Raw genomic sequence first — 26,186 nt, forward strand, 5'->3', positions numbered from 1 at the left:
TCCTCCTGATTAAATTGCTGCTGTAAATTCCACTGTTTGTTAACATCCCTGTCCTCAGGGTGTGGGTGTGCCCTTCAGGCTTTCATGGAAACACAAAGAGAAGATCACCCTTTTTATACAGAGAACTACAATTTTTTTTTTCTGGAGAATTTTTGAAGTTTGTGTTTTCTGTTTTCAGTGGTTACCTTATATCCTCGTGGCTGAGCTCTGTGTGACTAATTCCTCCTTCATCTGCAGTTGGGCAAAAATTATTCTCAAGAGTCCTGAAAGACAAGAGCCTTGGGTTGGGAGTGAGGCAGAGGCCAAGCACATCCCTCACCTCTGTGGCAGCTGGAAGAAAATGACTCCAGCCACAGATGTCTCAGCTCCTCTGGCCACAGGGCAGTGACAGCCCAGCAGCAGCAGAGCTCCTGGGGCTCCAGTGGAGGCTGGAGCCAGGTTCACTTTGAGATTTGTGCTTTGAACTGTGTGACAATCTGTTCACACTGATCTGAAATGATTGTTCTGAGTGCCCAGACCCACCAGGGTACTGCTCATAATACTGCTTATAAGGGCAAGAGCTGCTCTGTGATGGAGGCCACAGAGCAATTAAACTTGCCAAGTGCAAATTGCATTGCAGTGACCCTAAGAGCTCCTGGAGGGGATGAGGGGTGGTACAGGGGAGCAAGGAAGGCTGGTGGCTTCTTGCTGGTTGGAACCCCCAGATGTTTGAATTTCCAGGGAGATGAGACACCTCCAGAAGTTACAGAGCAGCTCCATCAGGGTCCAGCCTAGCAGGTGCTGTATTTCAGAATCAGATCATACACATTAAATGACTTTCCCTGCCTAGGAAACCTCATGGCCTGGATGAAGGCTCCCCAGAGGATGCTGTAGAGCAAGCAGAACTCCGTAAGTTGTTGGGAGAATGGGAAGGCAGTGCTATACTGAGCTCTGTGCACCCACCCTGTTTACAGCACAGTGCTGAGCAGCAGCAGAGCCGCTGTGCTGTGCCTTGGGGAGACAGTGGCACCCCTAAAGAAACCCTTCTCCCCCAGAGGGGAGCTGCTGGGGCCCTGCAGTGTTTCTGGGTCGCTGCAGTCTCAGAGGAGCTATTCAAGGGGAAAAACACATGCACATTCCTGAGCACAATGGAGCCCAGCGCCAGGCCATGCTGTGGTCCAGGAGCATCCTCCACAGCATCCTCGGAGGAGAAGGAAGATTTACAGGAATACCTGAAAGAGGAAGACTATAGTTAAACTTCCAATTCCCCCAGAAGGTGGAAGACAATGAGCAGCCATAAAAAGGCATTTCCTGGCCATCTATTGTTTCCCTCTCTGAGTCCTGCTCATGCTTTGCACATGGTCTGCAAGTGGACAGACTTTCCAATTATAGCACCAGGTGAAGGGCTGCACACGTGCTGGGTGTCAGAGCCTTGGAGCAGTCCCTGACCAGCTGGATGAAGGTGTTTTTGCAAACTTTTGTACCTGGCACCATTTCTCTGTCTCACAGCTGGCCTCACCAGCCCCAAGAGCTGTCACAGCCTCCCCATCCACAGTGCCTGCCCAGCTCTAATCCCACTGGAGGCTGGTGCAGAGCAGGGACTGTTCCCTCTCCTCTCTCCAAGCACACACAGCATTGTCTCCTCTCCAGGTTAGGGCACCCGACCTATCCTCCATCTCTGCCAGTCTTTATCTCACCCCATTTCCTGGTCCCAGCTTTTCTGTCCTAATTAAATGGTAAAAACACGTGGGATCCAGGCCAGGCACGAATGGTTTCAGCAAAGCAATTAGCCCTACGTGAGCGAGGAACAATTAGCGCGGCTCTCTGGAATTCGGCCATTGTGCCGGCTCATTGTATATTTTTGCCTTAAAAGGGGGCCAGCGTGTTGGGAGGGGAGCAGGGCCCCCGTTCGCAGAGCCAGGCTGACATTTGCACTATGTTAGTCATGCTACATGTCAACATTTTTGTGAGCTTTCCAAAAACAGAAATTCTAATGGGATGTTTTAATCCCATCTTCACCCCCGCACGTCCCCCCTGCGCCTCTCCCCCTTTCAGCTCCCACCTCCCTCCTCCTCCTCCTCCTCCTCCCTGCCTTGCACAGCGCTAATGCCATCCCCTCTCGGCTTTGCCTCCCGGAAACCAGCGGACCCAGAGCAGTGAAATTCCTATTTCAACTTGCATCACATGAAAAATGAACTGTTGCTTTTAATCCCTTTTGCAGCGGCAGTGGGAAGGGAGCAAACAAATTTCCCAGGGGTGCAGTGGGGGAATTGGAAGGGGTGGGATTTTGGAAACACCAAGGCAAGCTGGGGGAAGTGGTGGGTGAATATTGACTCACTCATCTACCTTTGAAAAACCCCTCAGCAAGTAAATTGGGGCACCCCAAGGGTAAGGAAGAAGCCAAGAAGCTGTGAGGGCTCAGAGAGAAGTCAAAATCCCTGTGAGCAGTCAGCATTTTGAAGCAGCTTTTGCAGGAGTGTTTCAGGGCCAAAATGGCACACATATCTGATCTGGGTTGGGTGCAGAGGGTGTGCACTGGAGGCTGTGGGACCTACCACAGGCCCTGAGATGCTCAGGTCTGAGCAGGGAGTTAAAATGCATCCCTGATGCTCCTGCCTGGCTGCTCCTCCCCGGGAGGTTTGGGAAACCTGGAGCTGTAGGCAGATGTGGGCAGGAAAAGAGTGGCCAGTGTCCCATCATGGAATGTGCCCAGCCACTGCATGAGACATGGGCAAACCCATGAGATTTAAGGAGTTATTAAGGCAGATGCTGGTCTGGAGGGGAGCACAGTGCAGGGTTTGGCTGGGATGGGCTCTGGGAGCAGCCTGCCTTTGGTTGCTGTTCCTTATACATGTACAAAAAAAAATAAACTAAAGAAACTATATACGACAGTTCTTCTGTTGGTGAAGGCTGGACATGGGGCTCACTGGGCCTTTGTCCATCCAGTCCAGCCCAGCATGAGATTTGATTCCTGCCTTCTCCTTGGGGTAATCATCAAACACTTCCCCTGACATCAGCATCTGGCTCCTTTTCAGAAAGGCAAAGCGGAGAGGGACAGCTCACAACAGGAACATGAGAAAATTTGGGGCCAGAAAGCATGAGAGGCCAAAAATTAAAGGCCAGGAGCTGCAAGCTCTGCTGACCACACCTCTGGAAGGAGCTTGGAACAGGCTGGCCATCATCTACAGCAAACTGTGATCTCAGTTTGTTGTGCTCCTGCTCTGCCTGTGCAGATGGACACAAACAGACACCAGCCCAGGGGACAGGGACAATGGTGTCTTTGCCGATGTCACCTCTTGGGAAACTGAGGCCTGAGCACTGCTGAAGTCTCTGGCTCCATGATAATCTCATGCAGTGCAGAGTTACCAGTCACAGTCACTGCTTATTTAATTATTGCCTTTTCCCACCCCAAATCCATGCTGCCAGTTAGTCTGAGCAGTGTGCAACAGCAAATCTCCAGCTGGGAGATTGGGGCAGCTCTGAATCTCTCTGGTTTGCTCTTGGGGTCAGCACCAAGTGAGGCACCTGCAGGCAGAGACTGCTGCCCCCAGCCCAGCACCCCTGGCTGGCAGCAGTGTCACCCCCCCATGGCCCAGAGCTGGACCCATGGAGAGGGAGTGCTCCTGCCCACCAGCCCAGGGATTTTGGGGTGACAAAGCCAGGTCTGTGAAGATAGTCCTCGTCTGCCCCAGGAGCTGCTGTTGGGAGGAGAGAGATGCACAGGCTGTGGGAAAGAGGGGTTACATCCAGCTGATTCTCCTAGTTCAAGTTCCCTTTCCCTCATGTTTTTACCTTCATTCCATGGTTTTGACATCAAAATTCCATGCCCCAAAGGAAGGAGTGCAAAGCTCCCCTTGCACACCTTACGCTGCCAAAACTCCCTTGAGATCAGCCTCGATGGTGAAGCACAGGGAGAGGCATTAAATCAGCAGTGGATGCCCCACCAGCCTCCCCTCTCCCCACACCTTCCTCCCCTCCCCTGGGCTGAATAGGGAGCATGAGAAACCAGGCTGGGCAGGGACGGCCCCGTGCCCCTCGCTTTCTTTCAGGATCAGAGCATCCATGGGGCCGCTTGTGTTCCCCCAGCTCCTCCTCTCCCCCCGCAGCACCGGGAGCTGTAATCTGGAGGCAGCGAGCCTGGAGATGGAGAAAAATGCAGGAGCTGGGGAGAGGGGGGAGACAGGGACCGTCCCTTCCCGCTACCACCACCGCCAAAGCCCCAAATTCTTAGACCTGGAGGAGTCACCACCAAATTCCATTCAACTGACAGAAAAGAAATCAAATCCTTTTAAAGAGAGCCCACTTTCCCCGCAAGAATGCTCCCTCGGCCTTTTGTTGAGGGCTTTGCTTGCTCCCAGCAGCTCGGAGGAAGCTGCTCCAATACATTAACCAGTTTAACTTGCTCGTGACCCCCTCTGCCCAGCGCACAATGCAACTCCTCGCCCGCTTTTCTCCCTGGCTCCTTTTCAGCAGCTAAATCCCCCGCTGTTCCCTGCTCGCTGCCTCTCTCACTCAACCTTTCTCAGGCCTCTGCTTCAGCCCCGGGAAAATAATGACGCTTTGCATTTGTATAGCCCCCGGCCCCGTGGGATCTCACAGTGCCCCGCACGGATGGAATCGTGTCCTCCCGCCCCGCCGAGGGGACCAGCAGACCCCAGAGGTGGAGGGGAAAAGCGATGGAGGGTGTGAGGCCGCGGAGGGTGGAGGGGGCTGGCAGCAGGGGCTGGTGGTGCCAGCGCTGGAGCGCATCGGGGATTGACGGCGTGGGGACAGTTCAGCATCAGGAGATGCAGCACAGGCACTCCTTGTAGGACATTTGCGTGCTGGGCAGGGGGATGCTGACAAGCTCCACCCCAAAGGCACTGCCAGACCCTCTGCTACAAGGGCAGGAAGGTTTTTTGTTTCGAAGGTGTTTAAAAAAAGCCGCGATAGATGAAAAAAGCGGAGCCCTGAATAGCGGAGCCTATCAGACAATGGGAAGTTAACCAAGCCCGGAACGGGAGCGCGGAGTTCTGCCGCGGGGCTCTGCCGCTTTCCTACCAGTAATTGATGCAAAAATCTCTTTTGTGCGGGCAGAAAATCCCAGAAAGAAAAAAGCGGGGGGTGAGAGGCAGACCAAGGGCAGCATCCAGCTCTTGGGCCGCCCTCCTCCGACATCTCCCTCCCAAACCTGAGCTGCTCAGTGGGAGCAGTGGCCGCCCGGCCGCACGTCGGGGCTGAACCCCGTTAAATATCCCCGACAATGCGACAGCAGCGAAGTCGGCGCCTGACAGAGCTTTTAACCCCTGTCCGGCGGAGCGCGTAAATCGCTGCGGGCAGACAATGCGGCTTTGCAGCCCGAGCGCGGCATTTCTCTCGGATGACCTGAACACTTTATTCCTGGGGATTTATTAACCATTTTTAGCAGCCCTGAGAACCTGGGAGCCTCTTAGGGACCACCTATTGAGCGCCGGGGTCAGGCTGCGAGCAGGGGCGATGCGGAGAGTTTAAACCAATTTAAATCGACCTAATACCGTGGTATGGCTGAAAGGGAGATACCCCACGTGCAGCCCCGGCCCTGGGTTTGGTGCGGGGCTGAATCCAGCTATCTGCAGCGGAAAACTAGTCTGGAGTTTCAGTGAAATCGATCTGAAGTGGGAGCGATCATTTGCTTGAGATTTGGGGGATTTGAGCAGAATGTTCTGTCTTGGAATCATCCCTGTGGAGTCAGGAATGTGGGGAGCACACCAGCACCCTGCAGCCAGAGCGAGCCTCACCTCACATCTCAGTGTGAGGAGTTATGGACTATGTCCACAATGGGATCCTTTTTGGGAGAGGGAGTGAGATGCCCCTCCTGGTCCAGCCTGGGCATCCCTTTGGCAGAACAGCCATGACAGAACCCATCTCCCCTGCCCCTTGTATTTATGGGCCACCCAAATTTGTCTGGTCCTGGAGTCACTCCTGTTGGGCTTAAGCTTTTTGTACCCAAAAAATTGTCTGAATACCAGTGAACCGGGCACCAAACCTTCCTCGGACATCCTCCCCATGCCCACTTTTGGCTCCCTGCCCCTCAGGTGCCACGCTGTGCCCCCTGCAAAGCAAGCAGGGTTTCCCTGGGGGAATCGGTGCCTCGTGGCAGGTGAGGGAGGCATTAAACCAGCAGTGGATTTAATGCCTTGGTGTCAGCACCAAGCGAGGCGCCTGGAGGGGAAATCTGTGGGGATACGGCCAGCGGCTGGACAATCCCGGAGGAGTCTTGTTCTGGCAGGACGGTGCTGCTGGAAGAACAACTTCCAGCCGGGCTGGAAGGCTGGGACAGCGCTGGTGGCGGCAGCGGTGGCATCACAGCAGCTCCTCCATCCCCTGCACATCCTGCACATCCCCTGCATCCCCGAGGGCAGCACAGCGGCTCCTCCATCCCCTGCATCCCCGGGGCCCGGCGCACACAGAGCCCTGCGCACACAGAGCCCGCATTGTCACTCGCAGTTGTGTCCCCAACATCTGGCCACAGCGCGTGTCCCCAGCCAGCGCCGGGGCTGCGGGAGTGGCAGAGCAGCTGGTCGGGGGAAAAGTGCCTTTCCTCCCCTTTTGGCTCCTGGAGAAAGGGGCTCTTTCTTCATTCAGGGTTTTGCTGCTCGGGCTTTTCAGCTGCCTCTCGAGCCGCGGTTGTTGTGCCATAGGGTTTGGAGACAAAGGGCGCCCAAAAAAAAAAAAAAAAAAAAGAGCAAATTGAGACTGGAAGGCTGGGCAGCAATAGCGGGAAGTGGGGAGTGTGGGATTTGGTTCCTGTGTTTGTATGGTCTAACTGCCTTTTTAAAAAATTTTATTATGGAAGGCTCTTCTTTGGCAACCCAGATCTGTCTCCAGATGTGGCCAATGCCCCGAAAAACGAAGCTTAAAGTCTCCCCGAGTGTTTCTAGCCTGGGATCTAGGTTCAAGTGCTGACCAAGAGAATGCATGGCCTAAAATCAAGAGGAGGCAAATGCTGGGGCTTGCCTGAGGAAGCAGTTTCCCTGCTTCATCCTGCCTGGTATTATGGTATTGTTTATCCAGTGCCAGAGATGAATGGAACACGTGACAGCAGGAAAAATGCAAGTTGGACAAGGTCCCTGCCCAAAAATGCAGCAGCCCCTGATTATGGCATTACATTGCAGCCCAGGCCCAAACCCAAATCCGCCTCCCTGTAGCAGCACACTCCCTGGGAAAGAAAACCCCAAGAGCTCACTGCTTGCAGAGACAGAGGGGAAGGGGGAAAAGAGGCCCTGGGATTTGGCGCCAGGAAAATATCGAGTTGGTGGCACATCCAAGACCCGATTTCAACCGAGTTTTCTCTTTCAGGAACCACTTCTCCCACTGTCTGGCTGGAAAAATGGTGTCTCATTTAACAAGAGATCATTATCATGATTAGTGATCACTGAGAATGAGGGGAGGGGGCTGCTTGGTACCTATACATCGTTTATTTTCAGATATCCCAGCACTTTGGGGCTTCAAAGCACGGTGCTGTGCCTGGGATGAGGTTGGTCAAGTCTGCGAGCCTCTCCAGATCTCCCTGAAGAAGGGATGAGAGCAGACGCTCCTGGCTCCCTGTCCCCAGATTTGCCCACTGGAAAGGAACTTTTTGGAAGTGAGAGGAGTGCTGTGGCTTTTTTGGGGAGAGGTTTGGTGTGTTTGTTTTCAATTATGCTTTGCCTCACGGGAGACTGATGGGACAGTGCCTGGAGTTTGGTCAGGCTGCTCAGCTTTCTGGAAACCTCTTGGACAGGGCTATGAGAACATCTCGGTGCAGGATTTTGGGCAGCTCGGGACGGGGAACGAACGCACCGCACCCTCTGCTGCCGGCAGGGCAGCGAACGATGCTCCCAGGGCAGTGAACGATGCTCCCAGGGCGCTGGGGACTACAGGGGAACAGAGTGTCCCCATCCCTGGGTATCAGGGGAAAGGGAGAAGGAGAAGGAGGAGGAAGATGAGGAGGAGGAGGAGGCAGCAAGGGCACCCTGCCCGCTCCCAGCCGCGGGCAGAAGATGCGCAGGGCAGAGGCCGGAGCGGGCAGGACGGGCCCGGAGGAGCCGGGACGCGTGCAGGGGCTGGCGGGGAGGCCGCGGGGCTCGGAGGGGCGCGGGCAGGGCAGGGCAGGGCCGGGCCGGGCGGTGCCCACGCCCCGCGTGGGGCGGCCCCGGCTCCGTCCCTCCCCGGGCGGGGCGGGCGCGGTTTAAAGGCGGCGGCGCGGCGGGGGCTGGCGGCGGTGGAGGCGGCGCGGAGCGGCGAGCAGCGGAGGGCAGGCAGGAAGGAAGGATGCTGAAGAGCTGCGGGAGGAAGCTGCTCCTGTCCCTCGTGGGCTCCATGTTCACCTGCCTGCTGGTGCTCATGGTGGAGCCGCCGGGCAGGCCGGGGCTGGCCCGGGGGGAGGCCGGCGGGGCGCAGCGGGCGCTGCAGAGCCTGGGGGCGGCGGCGGCCGTGGCTCCTCCGGCGGCGCAGGGGCCGCCCGGGCTGCGCAGCTTCGCCGATTACTTCGGGCGGCTGAGCCGAGCGCGGCGGGAGCTGCCCCCGGCCCCGCCGAGCCCCCCGCGGCCGCCGGCCGAGGACATCTCCCCCCGCGATGTCTTCATCGCCGTCAAGACCACCAAGAAGTTTCACAAGGCGCGGCTGGAGCTGCTGCTCGACACCTGGATCTCCCGCAACCGCGACATGGTAAGGGATGGGGACGGGGCTGGTCCCCTCTGCTGGCCGGGGTGGAGCGGCTCGGGGCGGGCTGCAGCCCACGCTTCTCTGCCGCGGTCCTGGCACCTCGTTCTGCGCGATCCGGGTGGTGCCGTGACCCAGCAAACACCACCTGCCCTTCCCTTGTGCCCCGTATCGCTGAGCAGGGCGGTGTTCCGGGGCTGGCTGGGCTGCTCTGCAGCCAACTGTGTTTTTGGGAGGGTGAAATGCAGCGTTGCAGGGTGAGTGATGGAGAGAGCCCGACCTTGGCTCCTCACACTCAGAATCCTCCCCAAACTCTGCTCCGGGGTCCTTTCCCCTGAGTACCTCCATTGCAGAGCTGCTTTTGGCTGGTAAACTGAAGCACGGTGTGGGGGTGCAGCCAAACCCGTGGGTGCCACAGTTGTGCTGCTCAAAGGACACCCAGTTTATGAGCCCAGGGCTGGGAGATGTGCTGCTGGGATGTGCTGAAGCTCTCCTCAGGTCTCCTGGCAAGGGACTGAGCAGGACTGGAGTTGCTGGGAGCTCTGTGGGCTCCCCCACACCGGGGCAGCTCCAGCGAGTCTGGTTCCTGACCTTACTAATGTCCTGCCCAAAGTCCTGGCAGTCCCTTGCCCTGTTCTTCAAGTACTGAAGCAAAATTCAAAAGAAAAAAAAAAAAAGGCTGTTTCCTTAGGAAATGTGCTTTGCCATTTGCTCTTAAGACACTTTTTCTACCCTTAGACAGCTTCCCCAAAGTAAGTTATGTCTGGTCCTAACCTTTTCTTCCTACTGTCTTCACGTGTTTCCTCCTGGCCTGAAACTCAGTTTCTTGCTTGCAAACTGTTTTCCTTGGAAATCTGGAGTGGCTGAGGGTGGAGGCCATGGGGGAAGGATTGACCTACCCATGCCCCCCTCACCCAGGTCTGCTGGACCCTGTGGTGTCTTGGCTCCTTCACTGTACCCCAAGAATTATCTTGCTGCATTTTTTTCCCCTGTGAATTGTGGGGTGGTTTTTTGTTTTTTTTTTTGGTTTTTTTTTTTTTTGCTCATGTTTCCTGGGCTTGGCAGTGGATCTGCCACTTCTCCTTGGTCCAGTTATTTAATGGAAACCTCTTTTATGCTCTGCTGTCACTGCGAGGGGGTGGTGAGTGGTGGTGGAGTGAAACGCTCTTTGAGCACCTACAGATGATCCTGGGAATGGCTGCTCTTTTTTTTCTTCTCCCTCTTGTGAGCTCCGGCTTTCTTCTAGGGGTTTTTTTTCTTTTTTTTTTTTTTTTTTGTGCTTCGTTTGTCCGTTTGGATTCCCAGAGCCCTGAGGCTCGGCTCTCACGCTGTCCCCCTGGGCAAGCTAACAAAGCCCCTTTTCTCCTGGCGCAGAGAAAAGGCTTCGCAGCCTCTTGTGTGGCACTTTCCATGGGAACGAGGGAGCCGGAGCCGGCCGTGTCCAGGTCAGGTTGCCTAGAGATGAGGGCCATGAAGCCAGGGGGGCCGCAGCCCGGCGAGGTGCCTGCCTGACAAGCCAAGCCGCTGAGTGACGCCTCTTGTACAGCACTTGAGCACAAGGAGCTGCCGAGAGAGCTGGAGGCAGCACAAACTCCTGCGGGGCAAAGCAGGGATGTGAGCACAGGGGATGAGCCCACCCTGCTGGGGGTGACCGGCTCTGCCCTTCCCACGCTGTCCCCGGGAGGCTTTGAGGCATCCTGGGCTTCCCCAAACTTGGCATCAGGTTGGGGATTTTTGCCTGCAGAGTGTGGGGTTGGTGCTATGGCGCTCTTCTTTCCTGCTTCCCTGCATCTCTTCCCTGCCTGGCCCCCTGGTTTCCATCCCAGGACGGTGATTTTGTGGCACTGCCTTTGCTCAAACGTCTCTCTTGGTCTGAGTCAGGCCTGTCTCTGCTCATCCTCCCTCACTCTGGGTTTCACTAACGGTGCTCAGGCATGTGAGCTGCCTCACCAACGCGGGGAAGTTCCTGCCCAGGGGCTCAGAATCTCCTTTGCCTGATGCTGCATCTCTTTCTCCTCTCACTCAACCCCCCTCAACCCCCAGGCTCCCTCTGGCTGTTCATTGGCCAGGCAGGAGGGATGCAGACATGCTGAGAAGGGGTTAAATCCAGCAGGTAGCTCCTGGCAGATAGGGGGAACAGCCATTGTGTCCTTCCTTGGCCGTTCTTTGTTCTGCCCACAATAGTCCCTGTTTCCTGCCCTCTGTCACCTCCAAGACACTGCAAAGGGCACCCCCATCTCCTTCCTGCCTCTCTGCACAGGGAGAGCACATCCCTATTCCCTTCTAAATCCCCTCTTTGGGTTGCACAGTCCAGGCCGGACAAGCTGCTTTTGGAGGAGAGTTATGGGCTTTCCCTGCTTTGCTTTGAGGAGAGTTTCCAGCTATCTCAGTATCCTCAGGATGCTGTAGAAACTTTGCACTTGAAAGGAAAGCGAGAGGGGAGGAAAATGACCATAAAGCAGAAACCCTGGACAGGAGCCATTCCAAATCCACTGCTTTCTTGCCGAGTCGGGTGATCTGCAGCGGCAGAGTCGCCAAAGACACCTCTGCTGCCCCTGGGGGTGCCCTGGAGGCGCTGGGTGTCCCTGGGGCACGCGGAGGCACCCAGGCAGCTCGGCACACGCCTCGCAGCCCGCCAGGGCTCAGCCCGGGCCGCCGTCCCGGCAGCGTGGGATCCGCTGGCTGCCTCCCGTCGGTAATTGCAGCCTTTGAAAAATTCCTGCTCTCGGGGCAAAGCCAACGGGCTCGCCTTCCAAAGAGCACGCTCCTCTGATGGCGGCTCCCAAATTCCTCTAGCACCTTGGCCAGGGTCCCCACCCACACGCCGGAGTGTGCTGGCACGCCAGTCTCGCTCGCACTCCCACCAGAGCGGCTGAGACCGGGGGCTGCTCATCCCAAACCAGCCCCACAGTGCAGCTGCCTCCCCCCGGCCCTGAGCTGGGTGCCAGGCCCTGCTGAGCACCGATGAACTCGGGTGGGGTGTGAGGGTCCCTCCCCGCTGTCCCCCGGCGCAGCCTGTGTGGGTTTAAGGGGTGGGAGCCCCTCCGTTGCCCGTCCCGAAGGAGGGATGCTGCTGTCCTTGCCCATAAAAGCCCCGCGGCCGGCGAGCGGCGCGTGGAGCACCAGGCGGGAGGGAGGGCGGGGGACCCTCGCCACACAATGAGCTCATTGTTTGTGAGGAGGTTATTAAAAATTATAGCATTTAAAATTACAGTGGAGGATTCTTCCTCTTGCTGAAGGGAGCGGGGGGAGGGAGGAAGGGCCCGCGGCCCTGCAAGCCCCTTCGCCGCCTCTGCAGGTCCCAGCCCTGCGATCCGGGGCCAGCACAGACCCGCCCCCGGTCCGGGCAAAGCCACCCATGGATTGGGGCTGCTGCCATCGTGGCACGCTGTCATCGCAGGGACATCGCCATCACACTGCTCCCAACTTGGTGAAGGGGGTGGGCATTTTCCCAACTTAACCCTGAGGTTGGAGGGAAAAGAGGAACTTTTGCTTGGGGGACACAAAGCTGGCAGGCAGCATCCTGACCTGCTCCAGAACCAGCTGGAGACTGAGACCCCCTCAACCAGCACATCTTGTTGCCTCCTTTCCTCTGCACCCAGGCTGTGAAAAGGGTGCTGGGGTGCTCCATCCTCTCCCAGCATGGGGAAGCGAGATGTGGCACAGGGTCAGGGTTTGTGCCCTGCAGGGTCACGGGGTGCCTGCCTGGCCCAGTTCCCCTTTTGGTGGGGTGGTGGCAGGCACAGGGGTATGCTGAGAGTGTGTCACCCTGGGAAGTGACAGAGCCACTGGGCCAGGCAGCACAGAGAGCCCACAATGACCCCGGAGTGGCCCTGGCTGGAGGGGACACCTTGTGCAGCCCCAGCCATGAACGCCCCACGGGCTCCGGCAGCGCAGGGGAAATGAGTCACCCTGAAAGGAGAAACGAAGGGGAGGAAAGAAAAGAAAGAAAAGCTCCCTCCCCAAGGGCTCGCAGGGGGCAGTGGGGGCTGGCGGCGGCTGCCTGGCTCCTGGCGGGCACCGGGGAGGGGCTGACCCCGCTCTGGCCGCCGGGATCCATCCCGGGTGCCGCTCAGTCCCGGCCGCGGGGCCGCGCATTGTGCGGGGCCGCGAGCAGCGCTGGCAGCTATTGTTCGGGAGGGACTTGGCATCCTGTGTTTCTTGAAGCTGCAGTTCTGAGAACAATGAGGTTTCCTGAAGGGGCTGATGGGGGGGGCAGCGGGCCCTTCCTCTCTTGCACCCTGCAGGAAAAGTTACTGGGGGGGGGGTGGTCCAAGAGGTGCTTGCAGCCCGCGGTGCTGTGGCTGGCACAGGGGCCAGGTGGGAGGGAGGTGGCTGTGAGGGCTGGGAGTGCTCTGGAGGTGGTGCTTTACAGATGACAGCTCAGGGATGCTGGCTGCAGTGCCCACTTGCACCGCTATAAACTGGGCTCTGCCCTCATGTCTGGCATCCTACACGGGAGATGCCAAAGATGAATTCATGTTTTTTGCTTGTTCTCATCCTTTCCTCGCCTATCCCCTCACAGGCTTGGCTGTCACCTCTGCCCCTCTCCCCTGCAGCCCCAGGTGAAAAGCCATGCAGGCAGGGTCCAGCTTCCCTCCAAGAAACACAAATTAATAAGAAAAATGAATTTAAAAAATAAAGTCTTTAATTGTTTTAGTGTTCACTTAATGTCACAATGAGGTTGGGAGGGATGTGTGAGGCCTGAGTAGGTGCCCACAAGGGGTGACTGGCAGCTGTGTGCCCCTGTCCCAGTCCCTGAGGTGCCACCTGGCCCTCCCACACCAGGAATATCCCAGGGCTGTGTGTGGGGAGGGGCCCAGGGGAGATGCCTGGCTAGGATGAAACGTTTCGGTGCTGGCAAGTAATAAACAATTGTCTCTGTGCTCTATTTATAGAGGCTGAGTGCAGGATTAGTTGTGGGGTTATTTTTGGAGCAGCTGAAGGCAGTTGCTGGACGGCGCTTCTGAGCTAATCAAGCAAACATTTTCTGTCTCGCCTGTGCACAGGCTGTGTGTTCCCTGTCCCCCCTCCCAGCAAGGCTGAAACCTGGGCTGGAGTGCCAACCCCCTGTGTGATGGGCTTGTCTCAGGCATCCTTGGATGCTGTGCTGCTGCTCTGGTTCGATTTGTACCTCAATCAGTTGCCTGACCAGTCCCTGAGCACCTGGGGGAAATAGGGACCAGCAGCTGTACCCCGAGTTGGTTGGGTGTGACAGCTCCTCCTCTACACACAGCACTGACCTTGTGCCACCCCAGCAGTGCTGTGTCCATGGACACACAGCACCACGGGCATCCTTGGCCCTGCAGCTGATGGCTCCCTGTCCCCCAGCTGTCCCCTCCTCACCAGCCCTTCCCCATCCCCTTTGCTCAGAGCCTTCCTGACCTCTGTCCCTCCCCACAAGCCAGGCTGCACGGCAGGCTGTGCATTTGTGAGAACTTGCCTTCCCACCTCCTCCATCATTTTTTTTTCCCCCCTGCTTTTTCTTTTCTCCTTTTCAAGCCCCAGAGGTCACTTGTAGCCCCGTCCCCTCCCATTGAGGCTCACTGCAGCTCCGGGCTGTCCCCACCAGCCCCGGCTGGGGACCTGAGCAAACAGGGCTGGGTTAACCAGTGCAGCTGTATGCTAATGACTGCTGCCCGCTTAACTCTGCTCGCTGAGTAAAGTCAACCCCACTATTGTACCCAGCTCCTCAAACAAGCCACAAAACCCCAGCGCGCTCCCGGGGCCGGCTGCGGGGTGGCACCCAATTTCCAGCTCACTTGTAATTCATCATCCCCAGCGCTCCATCGTCCCCCCTCTGCTGCCTCCTGCCTTCCCCCTCCAGCCCTTTTGTCTTTCCTCCTTTGCCCTTTTGTGCATGTCTGGTTTTTAATAGCGCTTGGCAGCTGGTTGTGGTTTCTCTCCTCCAGCTTTGTTTGCTGCCCGCTGATTGATGGCGATGCCTTTCCCACCCCCTGCTCTCTCCTCCTGCTTCTCGTCCTTCCCCAAATCCCAGGCCCAGAGCAGCCCCTCCAGTCCTCCTTCCTGGGTGACATATGCCAGGAATTAGCTGTGTAAATAGAGGAGTGCAGCCGGGCAGGCAGCTCAGGGGCCCGGTCGGGCACTGCCTGGCACCGTGGGATTGTGCTGGGATGGGCAGTGGGGAACCATCCCCTCGTCAGTGCTCGCTGGCACCATCTCAGCCCCCTTGGGTAGGACACAGGGAGCAGAGAGGAGCTGTGGGGGCATTGTGCAAGTGGCCAAGGACAGGCACGTGCTGTTGACACAGGTGGGGACGCGGTTGGAGCCGGCGCCAGGGACAAACACACCTGCCTGGGCGGCTGCTGCGGCGCCACGCGCGCCGGCTCAGCTCTGAAATCCCTGCTCAGATCAGGCTCTGCACCTGCTCCCCTGAGTGCCCCTGCCTCCCCTGGTGCTGGGGACGCCTATTGGGTGGCCCCCACACCTCCCTGCCAGCTGCTGCCTGTGCTAATGGCAACAGGATGGGGATGCTCTGTGCAGGGTTTGCTCCCAAGGGGAGCTCAGCACCCAGCCTGGTGTGCAGCTGGGGCTGTTGTGTGGCTGCCTGGCTCTCCAGTGCCACCCGGGGTTTTGGCAAGGGGGAGGAAGTCACCACTAGCTTCCTGGCGGAGCTGTTCCCAGGTGCTGCCCAGGGCCACATGGTCTCAGCCCCTCAGTCCTCAGAGGTGCCTCGTCTTCTCTTTCAGACCTTCATCTTCACTGACGGGGAGGATGAGGAGCTGAAGAAGCAAGCACGTGAGTCTGTGGCTCTTGTCCCTTTGTGTGTGTGACCTGGCCAGGTCCCCTGAAAAGCTCCCACCTGTGGAGCATGGTTGGTGTGGGTCCTGCCCTGGGAACTCTGAAAAAGCCCTTACCACAGGAACATTAGTTGAGAATGACACAATTTGTTTCACTGATGATGCCTAAACACCCTCAGCCTGGGAGCCCCATCTGGGGGCAGCTTTACTTCCCAGCCAGCCTAGCCCATCCCCTACATGGTGGGGATCACAGTAACCCAACTTTTAATCCCACTTTTTGCACCACTTTGTCCCTGGGTTGAGCTGGGGTTGATGGCAGCACCAACAGGGTTTTGTGGGAGCATTTTCTGGGCTAGGGTCATTGTGTTCTATTCTCCCCATGCAAATGACTCCTTTTCAGGCTGGGAAGTGATTGCCTTTGAGCTGGGCAAGCAAAATAGGGCAGGATTTTTGCTACCATGTCCTGAGGAAGCTCAGGGCTCGCAGACATCCCCTGACCTCCAGGGTAGCTAGTCCACCCTGGGCAAGGTGATGTGGGGTGGCATCATGCTTAAAACATGGATTGAGCTGCTCTACAGTGCATCTGCTGCATCCACATTCCTTAATCATCCCTTCCCTTCTCTCATGTGGACAAAAAAGACATTCCCCCAAAAATCCTTCATTTGCCCAAAGCACCATAGCATGTGGGTCACTAAGCATTGGGATCACCCATGACTTTCCACCCCACTGGCACACCTGGGACATGAGTGGTGAAGTGTCACCGATTGAGTGTGGGGGGAGGTGTGGGATGCACCAATGGGCTTTGACCCCTCTTTTTCCCCTGCAGGAAACGTCATCAACACCAACTGCTCGGCTGCCCACAGCCGCCAGGCGCTGTCCTGCAAGATGGCCGTGGAGTACGACAAGTTCATCGAGTCCGGCAGAAAGTAAGCGGCTGCTCTGGGGGAGGATAGGGATAAAGGGGGGCAGGATGGTGCAAACAGAGACCATTTGTGTATTTGGGTTTGGAGTCTGGGCAGCTGGCCCGGGTGGGTGTGACACTGCTGTCACTGCAGATGGTTCTGCCACGTGGACGATGACAACTACGTGAACGTGCGGATGCTGGTGAAGCTGCTCTCCAGCTACCCCCACACACAGGACATCTACATCGGGAAGCCCAGCCTGGACCGGCCCATCCAGGCCACGGAGAGGATCAGTGAGAACAAGATGGTGAGCCTGGGGAGAGTTTGGGGCTGGTTTAATGTGGGCTGTGTGCAGAAGGAGCTGTTTTCTCACTGCGTTGGTTCCCCTCTCTTGCAGCATCCTGTGCATTTCTGGTTTGCCACGGGTGGAGCAGGGTTCTGTATCAGCCGGGGGCTGGCACTGAAGATGAGCCCTTGGGCCAGGTAAGAGCATTGGTGTTGCTCTCCCATGGGGAGTCCTCACGGTCCCCAGGGCACAGAGAGGTGACATTTTTGGGGATGGGTGTTGGACCACGTCCCACAACCTTTCTCTCTTTGCCTTCTGGGGGTGTCTGCAGGGAGCTTGGAAACAAGCTGGGAAGGGCTTCAGTTCCCCCAAAGTGACTTTTAATCAGAGCTGGGCACCCATTGGCCAAGCCCAGAATCCTGCAGGGTGCCCACATCCCCTGGGCTTTGCTCCTCTGCAGCCCCTCTCTGTCTCCCCGCAGTGGGGGTCACTTCATGAGCACTGCAGAGAAGATCCGCCTGCCTGACGACTGCACCATCGGCTACATCATCGAGTCTGTGCTGGGCGTGAAGCTCATCAGGAGCAACCTCTTCCACTCCCACCTGGAGAACCTCCACCAGGTGCCCAAGTCGGAGATCCACAAACAGGTACCCCAAGTTGTCAGCTAAAAATTGGGCACTGTGGCTAAGATATTGATTGATTCATATGTGACCAAAACAGCAGAGGGGAAAAGCCCCATTGGCCCATCCCTGTGGGGTGATGCAAAGTGTCACTGGAGGCTTTGGGAAATGGGGTGAATTTTGCATCTCCCCTTTCCTCTGCTTGATCCTTACGGCCATGTCGGCCACTTCACCCCTCTGTGCCTGCCCCCCAGGTGACGCTGAGCTACGGCATGTTCGAAAACAAGCGGAACTCCATTCACATGAAGGGAGCCTTCTCTGTCGAAGAGGACCCATCCAGGTGAGCTGGGGCTCCCTGTCCCCCCAAACCTGGGTGCCTTGGGGCTGCCACCGTCCCGTGCTCAGCTTTGCTCCTCTCCCCCCCAGGTTCCGCTCCGTGCACTGCCTGCTGTACCCCGACACGCCGTGGTGCCCCACCAACATGGTTTACTAGGAGGTGCACGTGCCCTCCAGCCTCGTCCCGAGTTTCCCCGGTATCCGACGGGCGCGCGGGACCTGCGTGCGGTTGTGTCGCTCCGGCCTCGCCGCCGGGCGGACAGACAGACGGACGGACGTCGTTGCTGTGGTATTGCACAGTGTGTGTGTACTGAAGGCTGCTGTGCGGCCCCTTGAGCCCTGCCCTGCCTGCCTCGCTGCCTGCTCGGCCGGGAGGGCGCAGAGGGACGGGAATGAGCACTTACCCACGGGCACCGCGGCTGGCGCGCCCCACGCCATGCGTGGGCAGCGGCTGCAGCGCGGGGCCCTGCCCCACCCCGGCCTTGCTTCTCCTTGATGGTTGTTGTTTTTTTTCCCTTTCAAATGTTAAGTTTTTTTTTTGGTGTGTTCTTCCCTTTTTTTGCATCTTCCCCACAACCCGCTCCTGTAACCCCTGACCCAGCCCATCCTCTCTCCCAGTCCCAAAATCTCAGCAGCGAAGCTCTGGCTCCCAGTTTGGATGAGGGGTCCCTCTGAGTTCTACAGGCAGAGGTGGGCAGGGGAAGCCTCTGGCCATGGCAGTGGCTCCTCCAGGGTCCTGCAAAGCTGCTGGGTGCTCCACAGCCTCACTGGAGGGAGGTAGTGGGGTGGCTGGGAGATGGTGTTGGTGTTAACTCCATTTCCCAGAGCTCCCCCCACACGGGTGAAGTGTTGCTGGCAGCATCGGTGGGTGAACTATTTAGAGACTGGTGTAAAGACTTTCTATGAATTGGGCATGGGAGGAGGGATTCTCCAGAGCTGCCATAGTGGGATGGGCGCTGTGTTTGTCCAGGGTCTCCCTCCAGTGCTGCTCGGGCAGCCCTGCAGCTCTGCAAGGAACACCTCGAGGTCTGCCCAGGCTGTGTGGGTGTCCCCTGTGGGGCCAGAGCATCCTCCAGCCTTGCCCTGGCTCTGGGTGCTGCCCAGGAGGCACCTGCCACAGGCAGGCCGCATCTCCAACGCTCCCATTGTGCTCTCCCTGTTGGAGAGGGATTTATCCAGGGAGGGAGAGGGACCCTGCATCATCCGAGAGCTGGCCCTGCCTGCCAACACCAGCCCTCTCTGCCCCTGGGCTGAGCCAGAGCTGAACATTTCCACCTTGAAGCTGAGTGAAAATAGCCCATAATGGGTGTGTTGTAAATATGTTATTGAGCCAGTATTTTTTTACTGTGCCTTTTTTTTTAAGAAAAAAAAAAAAACACACATTGAGAAATATGTAGATTTTAAATGCTTTTTATACATTTTCTGTGGATCAGAAAAAGAAAAATCCCTGACCTTTGATAACCTGTTTAAGAAAGAAAAAAAAAAATTTTTTTTGCGATGTCTTGTAACTATCACTTACCTTAATTTATATGTTCCAGTATCTGGAATGTCACTCTGTGCTTTCTGTACCTAGGATGTGTTTAAGGCAATAGCTGTGGGGAGGGGAACCAGCATGGACAGTGTGTTCTCAGGGACCTGAACCCGATCGCTGCCGCGGGGTTCCCGTGGGAGCGGTCACCAATAAAGTGGCTTTTTTTGCTGACCACAGTCACCTGCTCCCGGCTCCGGCGTCTCTTTATGGATGTGCTGCTCCGAGCAGCCCTTGATCCCCCGCAGATGTTATCACCTCGGGCCGAGCTCTCAGGGATGCTCTGAGGAGGGGCTGCTCCTCCATCCTCGTTTTTCCCACGGGTACCGCGATCCTGCTGGCCATTTGCATCCCGGGGTGTGAGGCTCCTCTCCTCCTTCCCCTTCCCAAAAGGCTCGCACAGGCTTTGGCACCTCGGGGCTGGTTTTTCCCAGGCTCGGGGGCGGGAGGGAGGCGGTGGGGACGAGGTGAGAGCCGGTTGTTAGCAGGGTGTTGTTAACAGCCGGCGGGCAGGCGTGTGCGTGGGAAGCTTGGAGGAGCCCCTTCCCCCTGCCCGGCCCTCCCCTCAGCCTCTCCACCACAGTTTCAGCCGACACTGAGCATCCACCTGCCAGAAACAAGCCCCAGCTTTCATGGGCTGTGGAGATAGCCCGAGATCTGCCCCACTCCCCAAACCAGTCCTGGTGGTGCCACTGGTACCAATTTCCACCTGTGCCACCCCCTCCTCCCTGCCTTCCTGCACAGCCAGCACTCTTTTCTCCTTCTCCTTCTCCTTCTCCTTCTCCTTCTCCTTCTCCTTCTCCTTCTCCTTCTCCTTCTCCTTCTCCCCTCCCCTCCTTTTCTCTTCTCCTTTTCTTCTCTTTCTCTTCTCTCCTCCCCTCCTCTTCTCTTCTCTTCTCTTCTCTTCTCTTCTCTTCTCTTCTCTTCTCTTCTCTTCTCTTCTCTTCTCTTCTCTTCTCTTCTCTTCTCTTCTCTTCTCTTCTCTTCTCTTCTCTTCTCTTCTCTTCTCTTCTCTTCTCTTCTCTTCCTTTTCTCTTCTTTTCAAGGCACACTTACCTCACAGTTTCCTTTGAATCTCCGGGTTATCAAGGGCTGGCCCTGCTAAAAATACAGCCTGGCAGGAAATCGGTGTGTGCTGAAGCAGCCACCCCTCCTCCCAGCCTGCTCACCCTTCAGACAGCCACAAAAATCAAAAGTGCCCCAAGCTCTGCAGCCCTTGGTGAGGTGGGGCTCTGGCTGAGAGTGTGGCACCCCAGAGAAGCAGCATTGCCCTGACCTGGCCACCCCAAAAAGGGCCCTGGAGGAAGGGAAAGCTGGATGGATGGACAGCAGTGCTGCCTGGGGCCAGGGATGGTGTGCTGGGTGCAGGATCTGGTGGCCCTCAGGCCTGCCCTGGCGCAGGGTCAGCAAAGGGACCTGTGTCAGGCACAGGAAGCCGTGACACCGAGCCCCATCTGCCCCCCACGAGTTTTCCTATTGCTCACAGGCTGCGGTTTTGGCAGCGTGGGCACTTCCCAGCAGTGGTGCTGTCACCTCACCGAGCCTGACCCTCCCCTGCACCCCAGGCAGGATGGGCAGATGTGGGTTAAGTGCCCATTGAGGCACAGGGCAGCCAGGGGCTGTGGCTTTGGGATGCTGCTGTGAGGAACAGGAGCTCCAGGCAGGGGTAAAGGCTGGGGGGATGCTGGGCATGGTGCAACTCCCAGATAGGGGCTTAAAAATTAAAATAAATACAAATAAAAAAATAAAGTTACAAATACAATAAAATAATAAAATTAAATATACCCCACTGAGCCTTCAGAAGTGGGGGAAGGCAGCTCACCAGCCCTCCAGTTTGTCTCCCACCAGGCTCCCAGCCTCTCCCTCCTCCTTCCCCTAGTCGTGGGCTGAAAAGTAAATAAATACAGGCATTAATAAACAAAAGGAAAACAAAAGCAAAGCCTGCTGCTCTCGCATACTTGGCAGACTCTGCAGGCCAGGCTGCTTTCATCTGCACCCCAGCGCTGGTGTGGGACGTCCTGTTTACTCTCGCCTGCTCGAGGCAGCTGATAAGGCAGCTGTACCTTTCGGAGAGTCTGCTGTGTGCTGATGGGGTGGGGACAGGGCAGGCTTGCTGGGGACACTGCCACCATGGAGGCACTGCTGCTGTTGACAGCACTGTGCCTGGCTGAAGGCTTTCCCCATCTCTGGGTGGTTGCAAAATCGAGGGCAGAGAGTAACACACTGATTCAGTCCTTTTTGCTGTTTCCAACCTCCTTTTCTTTTTTTTTAATGGTTTAATTTGCATTTGGGTCACTTGCAGTCCCAGACTTCGTGTGAGTCACTGTGTTCCCAGCCTGGCTGTGGGGACTTTCACCAGGGACCATGTGAGGGTGAACAGGACCATGTGCTGGGACAAACACCCACGATGGACAAACACCCATCCTGGTACTGACAGCAGCGAAAAGTACTTGAGGCTTGGGGTGGGAGGGCAGTGTTGGGAGACAACAAAACTTGTGTGAATTGGCTCCAAGAGCCACTTCCAGCTGCTTTGGCCCAGAAAAGTGGAATATTTGTGGGAAATGAACATAAAAGCATCCGAATGGTGGGGCCTGAGCGATGCATGCAGCTGCAGCTTTGGGAGCTGCCTGTCCCAGTGCTGGGTGGGAGAGTGCTGGGACCCCTGTGGGGGTATGATCTGCATCCCACCACCTCTGTGCAGCTGGAGGTGATTTAATCCACCACCAGCACTGTCTGCCTAGGAGTGAGGGGCTGCACAGCCCTGCAGCAGAGAGTGATGGCTGTGGGATGGCCAAGACTCAGCACTGGGATGTGCAGAGCAGCTCTCAACCGCTGCCCCTTTATTTTTTTCACCCTTCTACTTTTTCCCACCCCTGCATAACATGCAGGTGGTTAAAATAAATAACCCAAAAGCCCTGCAAAGTTTATTTTTCCCTTCCTGACTTTTAAGACCAGCCTTGAATCTATCAAAACCAATCCCCCTTGCCCCAGAGCTCCCAGCAACTGCTGTTTCTGGTCTGCCTCAGCTGCCCAGTGGGGCCATTTCTGCTGCTGGAGCCATTTGGCAAGCCAAGAGTGGAGGAGGAGATAAATTGAGCATCTCAAAAGCATCTGGAAACACTTCCCACGGCGCTGCCAGATGAGATCTGCGAAGCCGCGGCATCACCGAACAGCCCCGCTCCCATCCAACCCCTCCTTCCTCCTCCTCCTCCTCCTCAGTGGATGTGTCGCCCTTCAGCCCCCACCAAACCATGGTGCTTTCACCAGGGAAGCAGGGCTGGGTTTGTGCTGGTCCACACTGTGGGCAGGGGCCTGCAGCAGCAGTGCCAGCTCTGGGTGATGCTCCAGCCGTGCCCTCACCAGCCTGCTGAGCCCCCCTTACTTAGGGTGGTTGGGTTAGGAAGCCCTTGGGCTGTGGGGGCCATTCTGGGTCCCCGATGAGCAGCCCATGCCCAGCCCAGAGCTGATGCGTTTGGAGCAGCTCAGGAGTGGCTGGCTGTGATTTACAGGGCGCAAGCTCCAGGTTCCGTGAGGTTTGCTGGTGGGAAGAGGAAGCAGCAGCATCTGCAACACCTCGCAGTGAGCAGGGAGCTGTGCTGCCTCCCACTTCCCTCCACGGGCTGGGAGGGATTCAAAAATCCCTGAGCAGGGATTTTTGGCTGAGGTCATGGTGAGAAACACCCCCTGCTCCAGGCAGGGGCGAGGCAAACGGTCCCAGCAGCAGAAGGAAAATCCTCTGCTCCTGCCACCATCCATCCCCTGTCCAGCACACAGCAGCGTGACCTGCTGCTTCATCACCATGGTCACGGTGAACCCACCCTCTGTCCTTGCCTGGGCACTCCCAAACGAACTGGGAGATGCTGGAGTGCTGGACAAACCAGGCTGGGCTGCAGACACGGGTGAGGAGGAGCCCTGCACGGAGCATTCTCTGCCTCTGCTCACAAAGTGCCGAGCACAGGGCTCCAGCATCCCCACGTGGTCAGACTGATCAGGATCTCCCTGCTCGGGGTTTCCTTTCCAGTGGACACTCAGCTCTGTCCTGCAGTGCAAGGAGAGGACACGACCTCCTGAAAGCACCACAGGGTGTGTGGGGAGATGGGGCCACTCCTCAGTGTGGTACCAGGGGGTGTTTTGATTGGAGAGTGATTGGCATCTGACTCCATGATGCACAAGACTTCAAAGACACTTCATTACTAAGTGTAGCATTAAGAAATCCACAGTTCTCATAGGAACAGTAGTGGACCTAAGACTTGATTGGTCTTAAGGTGAAAACTTCTAACACTATTGGTGTGCTATGAATAGCACTTTTAGCAAATTATTTCTATAAACAATGATTATAGAAAGAGAGATAATAATTGTGTGTGCTATGAATAGCACTTGGTGTGCTATGAATAGCACTTTTAGCAAATTATATCTATAAAAAATGGCTATAGAAAGAGAGATAATAATTGTTTGATTTTTTTTCTTCTAAGATCCTTAGGCTTAGCTTGTGAGAAATTGTTTTTGTTCTTTCTTCGACTGAACTGAGAATATCTACATCTCAGGAGTGAGGGTGCTTCAGGAGGGGTTAGAGAAGATGAGCGGCAATTTCAGCTGCCTGCTGGTGTCCTGGATTCATGGAGAGTGCAAAACCCCTCTGGACCTTCCCAAAGAATCACAAATCCAGCTCTTAAATGCACCCAATGGAGGGAGCTGGGCAGAGCAGGCTGCAGCACGAGCAGCAGGTGCTGCCTGCACAGTTCCATGCTCAGCAGAAATCAGGACCTGCAGTTTGGGCCATCTCCCACCCCAGGAGGTGACAGCAGATGGGGACATGCAGTCAGTAACTGTGTCCCACTGCCACCAGCTCTGCCTGGTGGTTTTCCATCAGACAGAGGCACCAGAGGCACCGCTGGTGTTAGCGCAGCTCAGCACAGCACAGAGCAAACAGGTTTAAAGCACCTCCCCAGGGCACCCCTCCCTGCCTTATCTCCCAGGATGAGATCTAAGGGACCACTACTGAGGGCTGATCTGAGGGTGAGGTTTATTCAAACACATACCTCACCCTTCCCTCTGTTTTCTCCAAGCCCTGAGTGGCTCAGCAGAGAGCTCAGTCCTGCTCCTGCTGGGACTGGGAGCAGGGCAGAGGGTGAGGGAGGCTGCAGCTCCTGGGAGAGGTCACCACGAAGGTGGAGGCCTTTGCATGTTCCCATCCCTGGTGGAGTCCATAAACCTGGTAAAATATTTACACTGATGACTCTGACTCTTATGTTCCTGCATGCCATGTGATGTGGTGCTGGGCCTGTGATCAGAGAATGCACAAACAGAATTAAAAGGAAACCCACGATACCCTGGGGCAGCAGTGAGCAAGGTGAGCCCATGCTGAGTTTCATCTTCCCCCAGAGAGAAGCCTTTGACAGGGCTGAGCTGGTGGGGCTCCATCCCAGGACATTTTTCCACATTTCTTGTACTTATGCTGGTGGAAATGAACCACTCATATTTATTGCTGCTCCAGTGGGGAATAACCAAAGCAGCAGAGGGGGCTCAAGGGGTTCAAACTCACTGGGCACGGGAGAACATCTCCCATACTGATGTGTCCCATGGCTGCTCCACATCTCCTGCCCCCACAGGACATCCCCACTGCAGCCACCAGCCCATCCCCACACCCTCTCTGGGACAAAACACAGATCAATGACCAGGAACAGTGGTTTTAAATCGTTTATTTTTAAAACATGAAACCCAAGCTGAATAGAAACCACAGATATTACATTTAGGTTTTTTTGTTTAGTATTTTGCAAACCAAAAAGTTACGGTAAAAAATAGCTACGTTACAATCAAGAGAACTACAGAATTAAAAGTAAAGATACAAAAATGGGCTCAATCCTCTTTAATCTTCACAATTTAAAAACATTTTGGGTAAGTGCAGGAACACTTGAAAGAAACTAGCAGGTCCGAAGTTTAAAAAAAATTATATATATTTATATATTATATATGTATATAAAGTGGTATGATATACAACCATTATGGTTAAGAAGAAAAAAAAAAAACAAACAAAACAGAGAAGTTACAAAAAGGCCAGGTACATGTTCACCATTAGGTTTCTGTGCACAGTGTCCAAGAAAATAAACTTCCCTCTGAATGATGTGAATAAAACTCATGGGGCCTCCCGTTACCAAGGGACCTGAGGCACACGACGTGACAGCTGGGCAGCTGCACCCAGGGCAGAGGACAATGGAAGAAATGAGGCTTTTCTGGGACTCCAGCAGCCTCCTGGGCAGAGGCCACTGCAGAAGTCTTGGTGTGAGATTAGAGGAGGAACAGGAAGGAAGGAGTTGGGAATTGCATAGTGAGGAGCAATGTGGTATCAAATATGCAGAGCACCTAAGAGCTTCACGCTACAGTTATCCTCTTCAGGAAAGGAGCATTTTGAACTTTCTGGTTGTTCATCAATTTATGTTCCACTTGGTTCATGCAGCCACAGGGGCTGGGCGAGCACCTGGGAGCTCCAGGCCAGCAGTGACCCATCCCTCACGTCCCAGCTGGGCAGCACACTCACCATTACGGCTTGGCAGAGACCCCACACCCCCTGACAGCACAAACCACCTGCCAGCCAGCTAGGAACTGCTGTAAAACATCCCACACTTCTGCTGGGCCTCCTGGGCTGCCTAGGGAAGCCATCCATAGCACACACACAATTTCTGGCTGTGGTGAAAGGAGGTGCAGACCAAGCCTTGGCTCTGTCTCAAGGCTTGAGATCTGCTCCTCAGCACCTCTCTGGAAGGCTTTGGGCTCTTCCCTCCCACCCAGAGGTGTTCACTGACACTGCTGGGCTGGGGGAGACCCTGGCTGCTCCTTGGAGCCCAGGCAGGAACAACTCCAAAGGCAGCTCCTCTCCTGAGCTCAGGGGAAACCCACCCACCCCATCTCCTCTGGAACTGGGAGGTGGCAGGGACCAACCAGCCAAGACACCTCTCTCTTCTTCAAAGGGCTCAGAATGGTATTTCAGTGGCTGCTGGGAGGGAGAGAGAGAAGGGGGCACCAGGAGTGAAGCCTGGGCTTGCTCCCACAGGTACCTTGCTCTGGGGGCACCAACCCACTCCTGCCTCCCACCCCCTGCAGCACCCACAGCTCTCG

The 26,186-nt window shown here is 56.1% G+C and overlaps 1 protein-coding gene across 1 annotated transcript; it reads left to right on the forward strand.

The window, feature by feature from the left end:
• Positions 1–8,217: 8,217 nt before the first annotated feature.
• LFNG (LFNG O-fucosylpeptide 3-beta-N-acetylglucosaminyltransferase) lies at positions 8,218–18,656 on the forward strand. The gene is made up of 8 exons (XM_054271139.1): positions 8,218–8,646; positions 15,351–15,399; positions 16,228–16,327; positions 16,457–16,610; positions 16,701–16,786; positions 17,071–17,236; positions 17,464–17,549; positions 17,636–18,656. Exons 1-8 carry the CDS (start codon positions 8,251–8,253, stop codon positions 17,700–17,702), a joined length of 1,104 nt encoding a protein of 367 aa, XP_054127114.1. The 5' UTR covers positions 8,218–8,250; the 3' UTR covers positions 17,703–18,656.
• The last annotated feature ends 7,530 nt before the right edge of the window (positions 18,657–26,186 follow it).

The sequence above is a fragment of the Melozone crissalis genome, unplaced genomic scaffold, assembly GCF_028551555.1.
Source record: "Melozone crissalis strain CALT ecotype California unplaced genomic scaffold, PUWL_Pcris_2 ptg000012l_1, whole genome shotgun sequence".
Taxonomy (NCBI): Eukaryota; Metazoa; Chordata; class Aves; order Passeriformes; family Passerellidae; genus Melozone; species Melozone crissalis.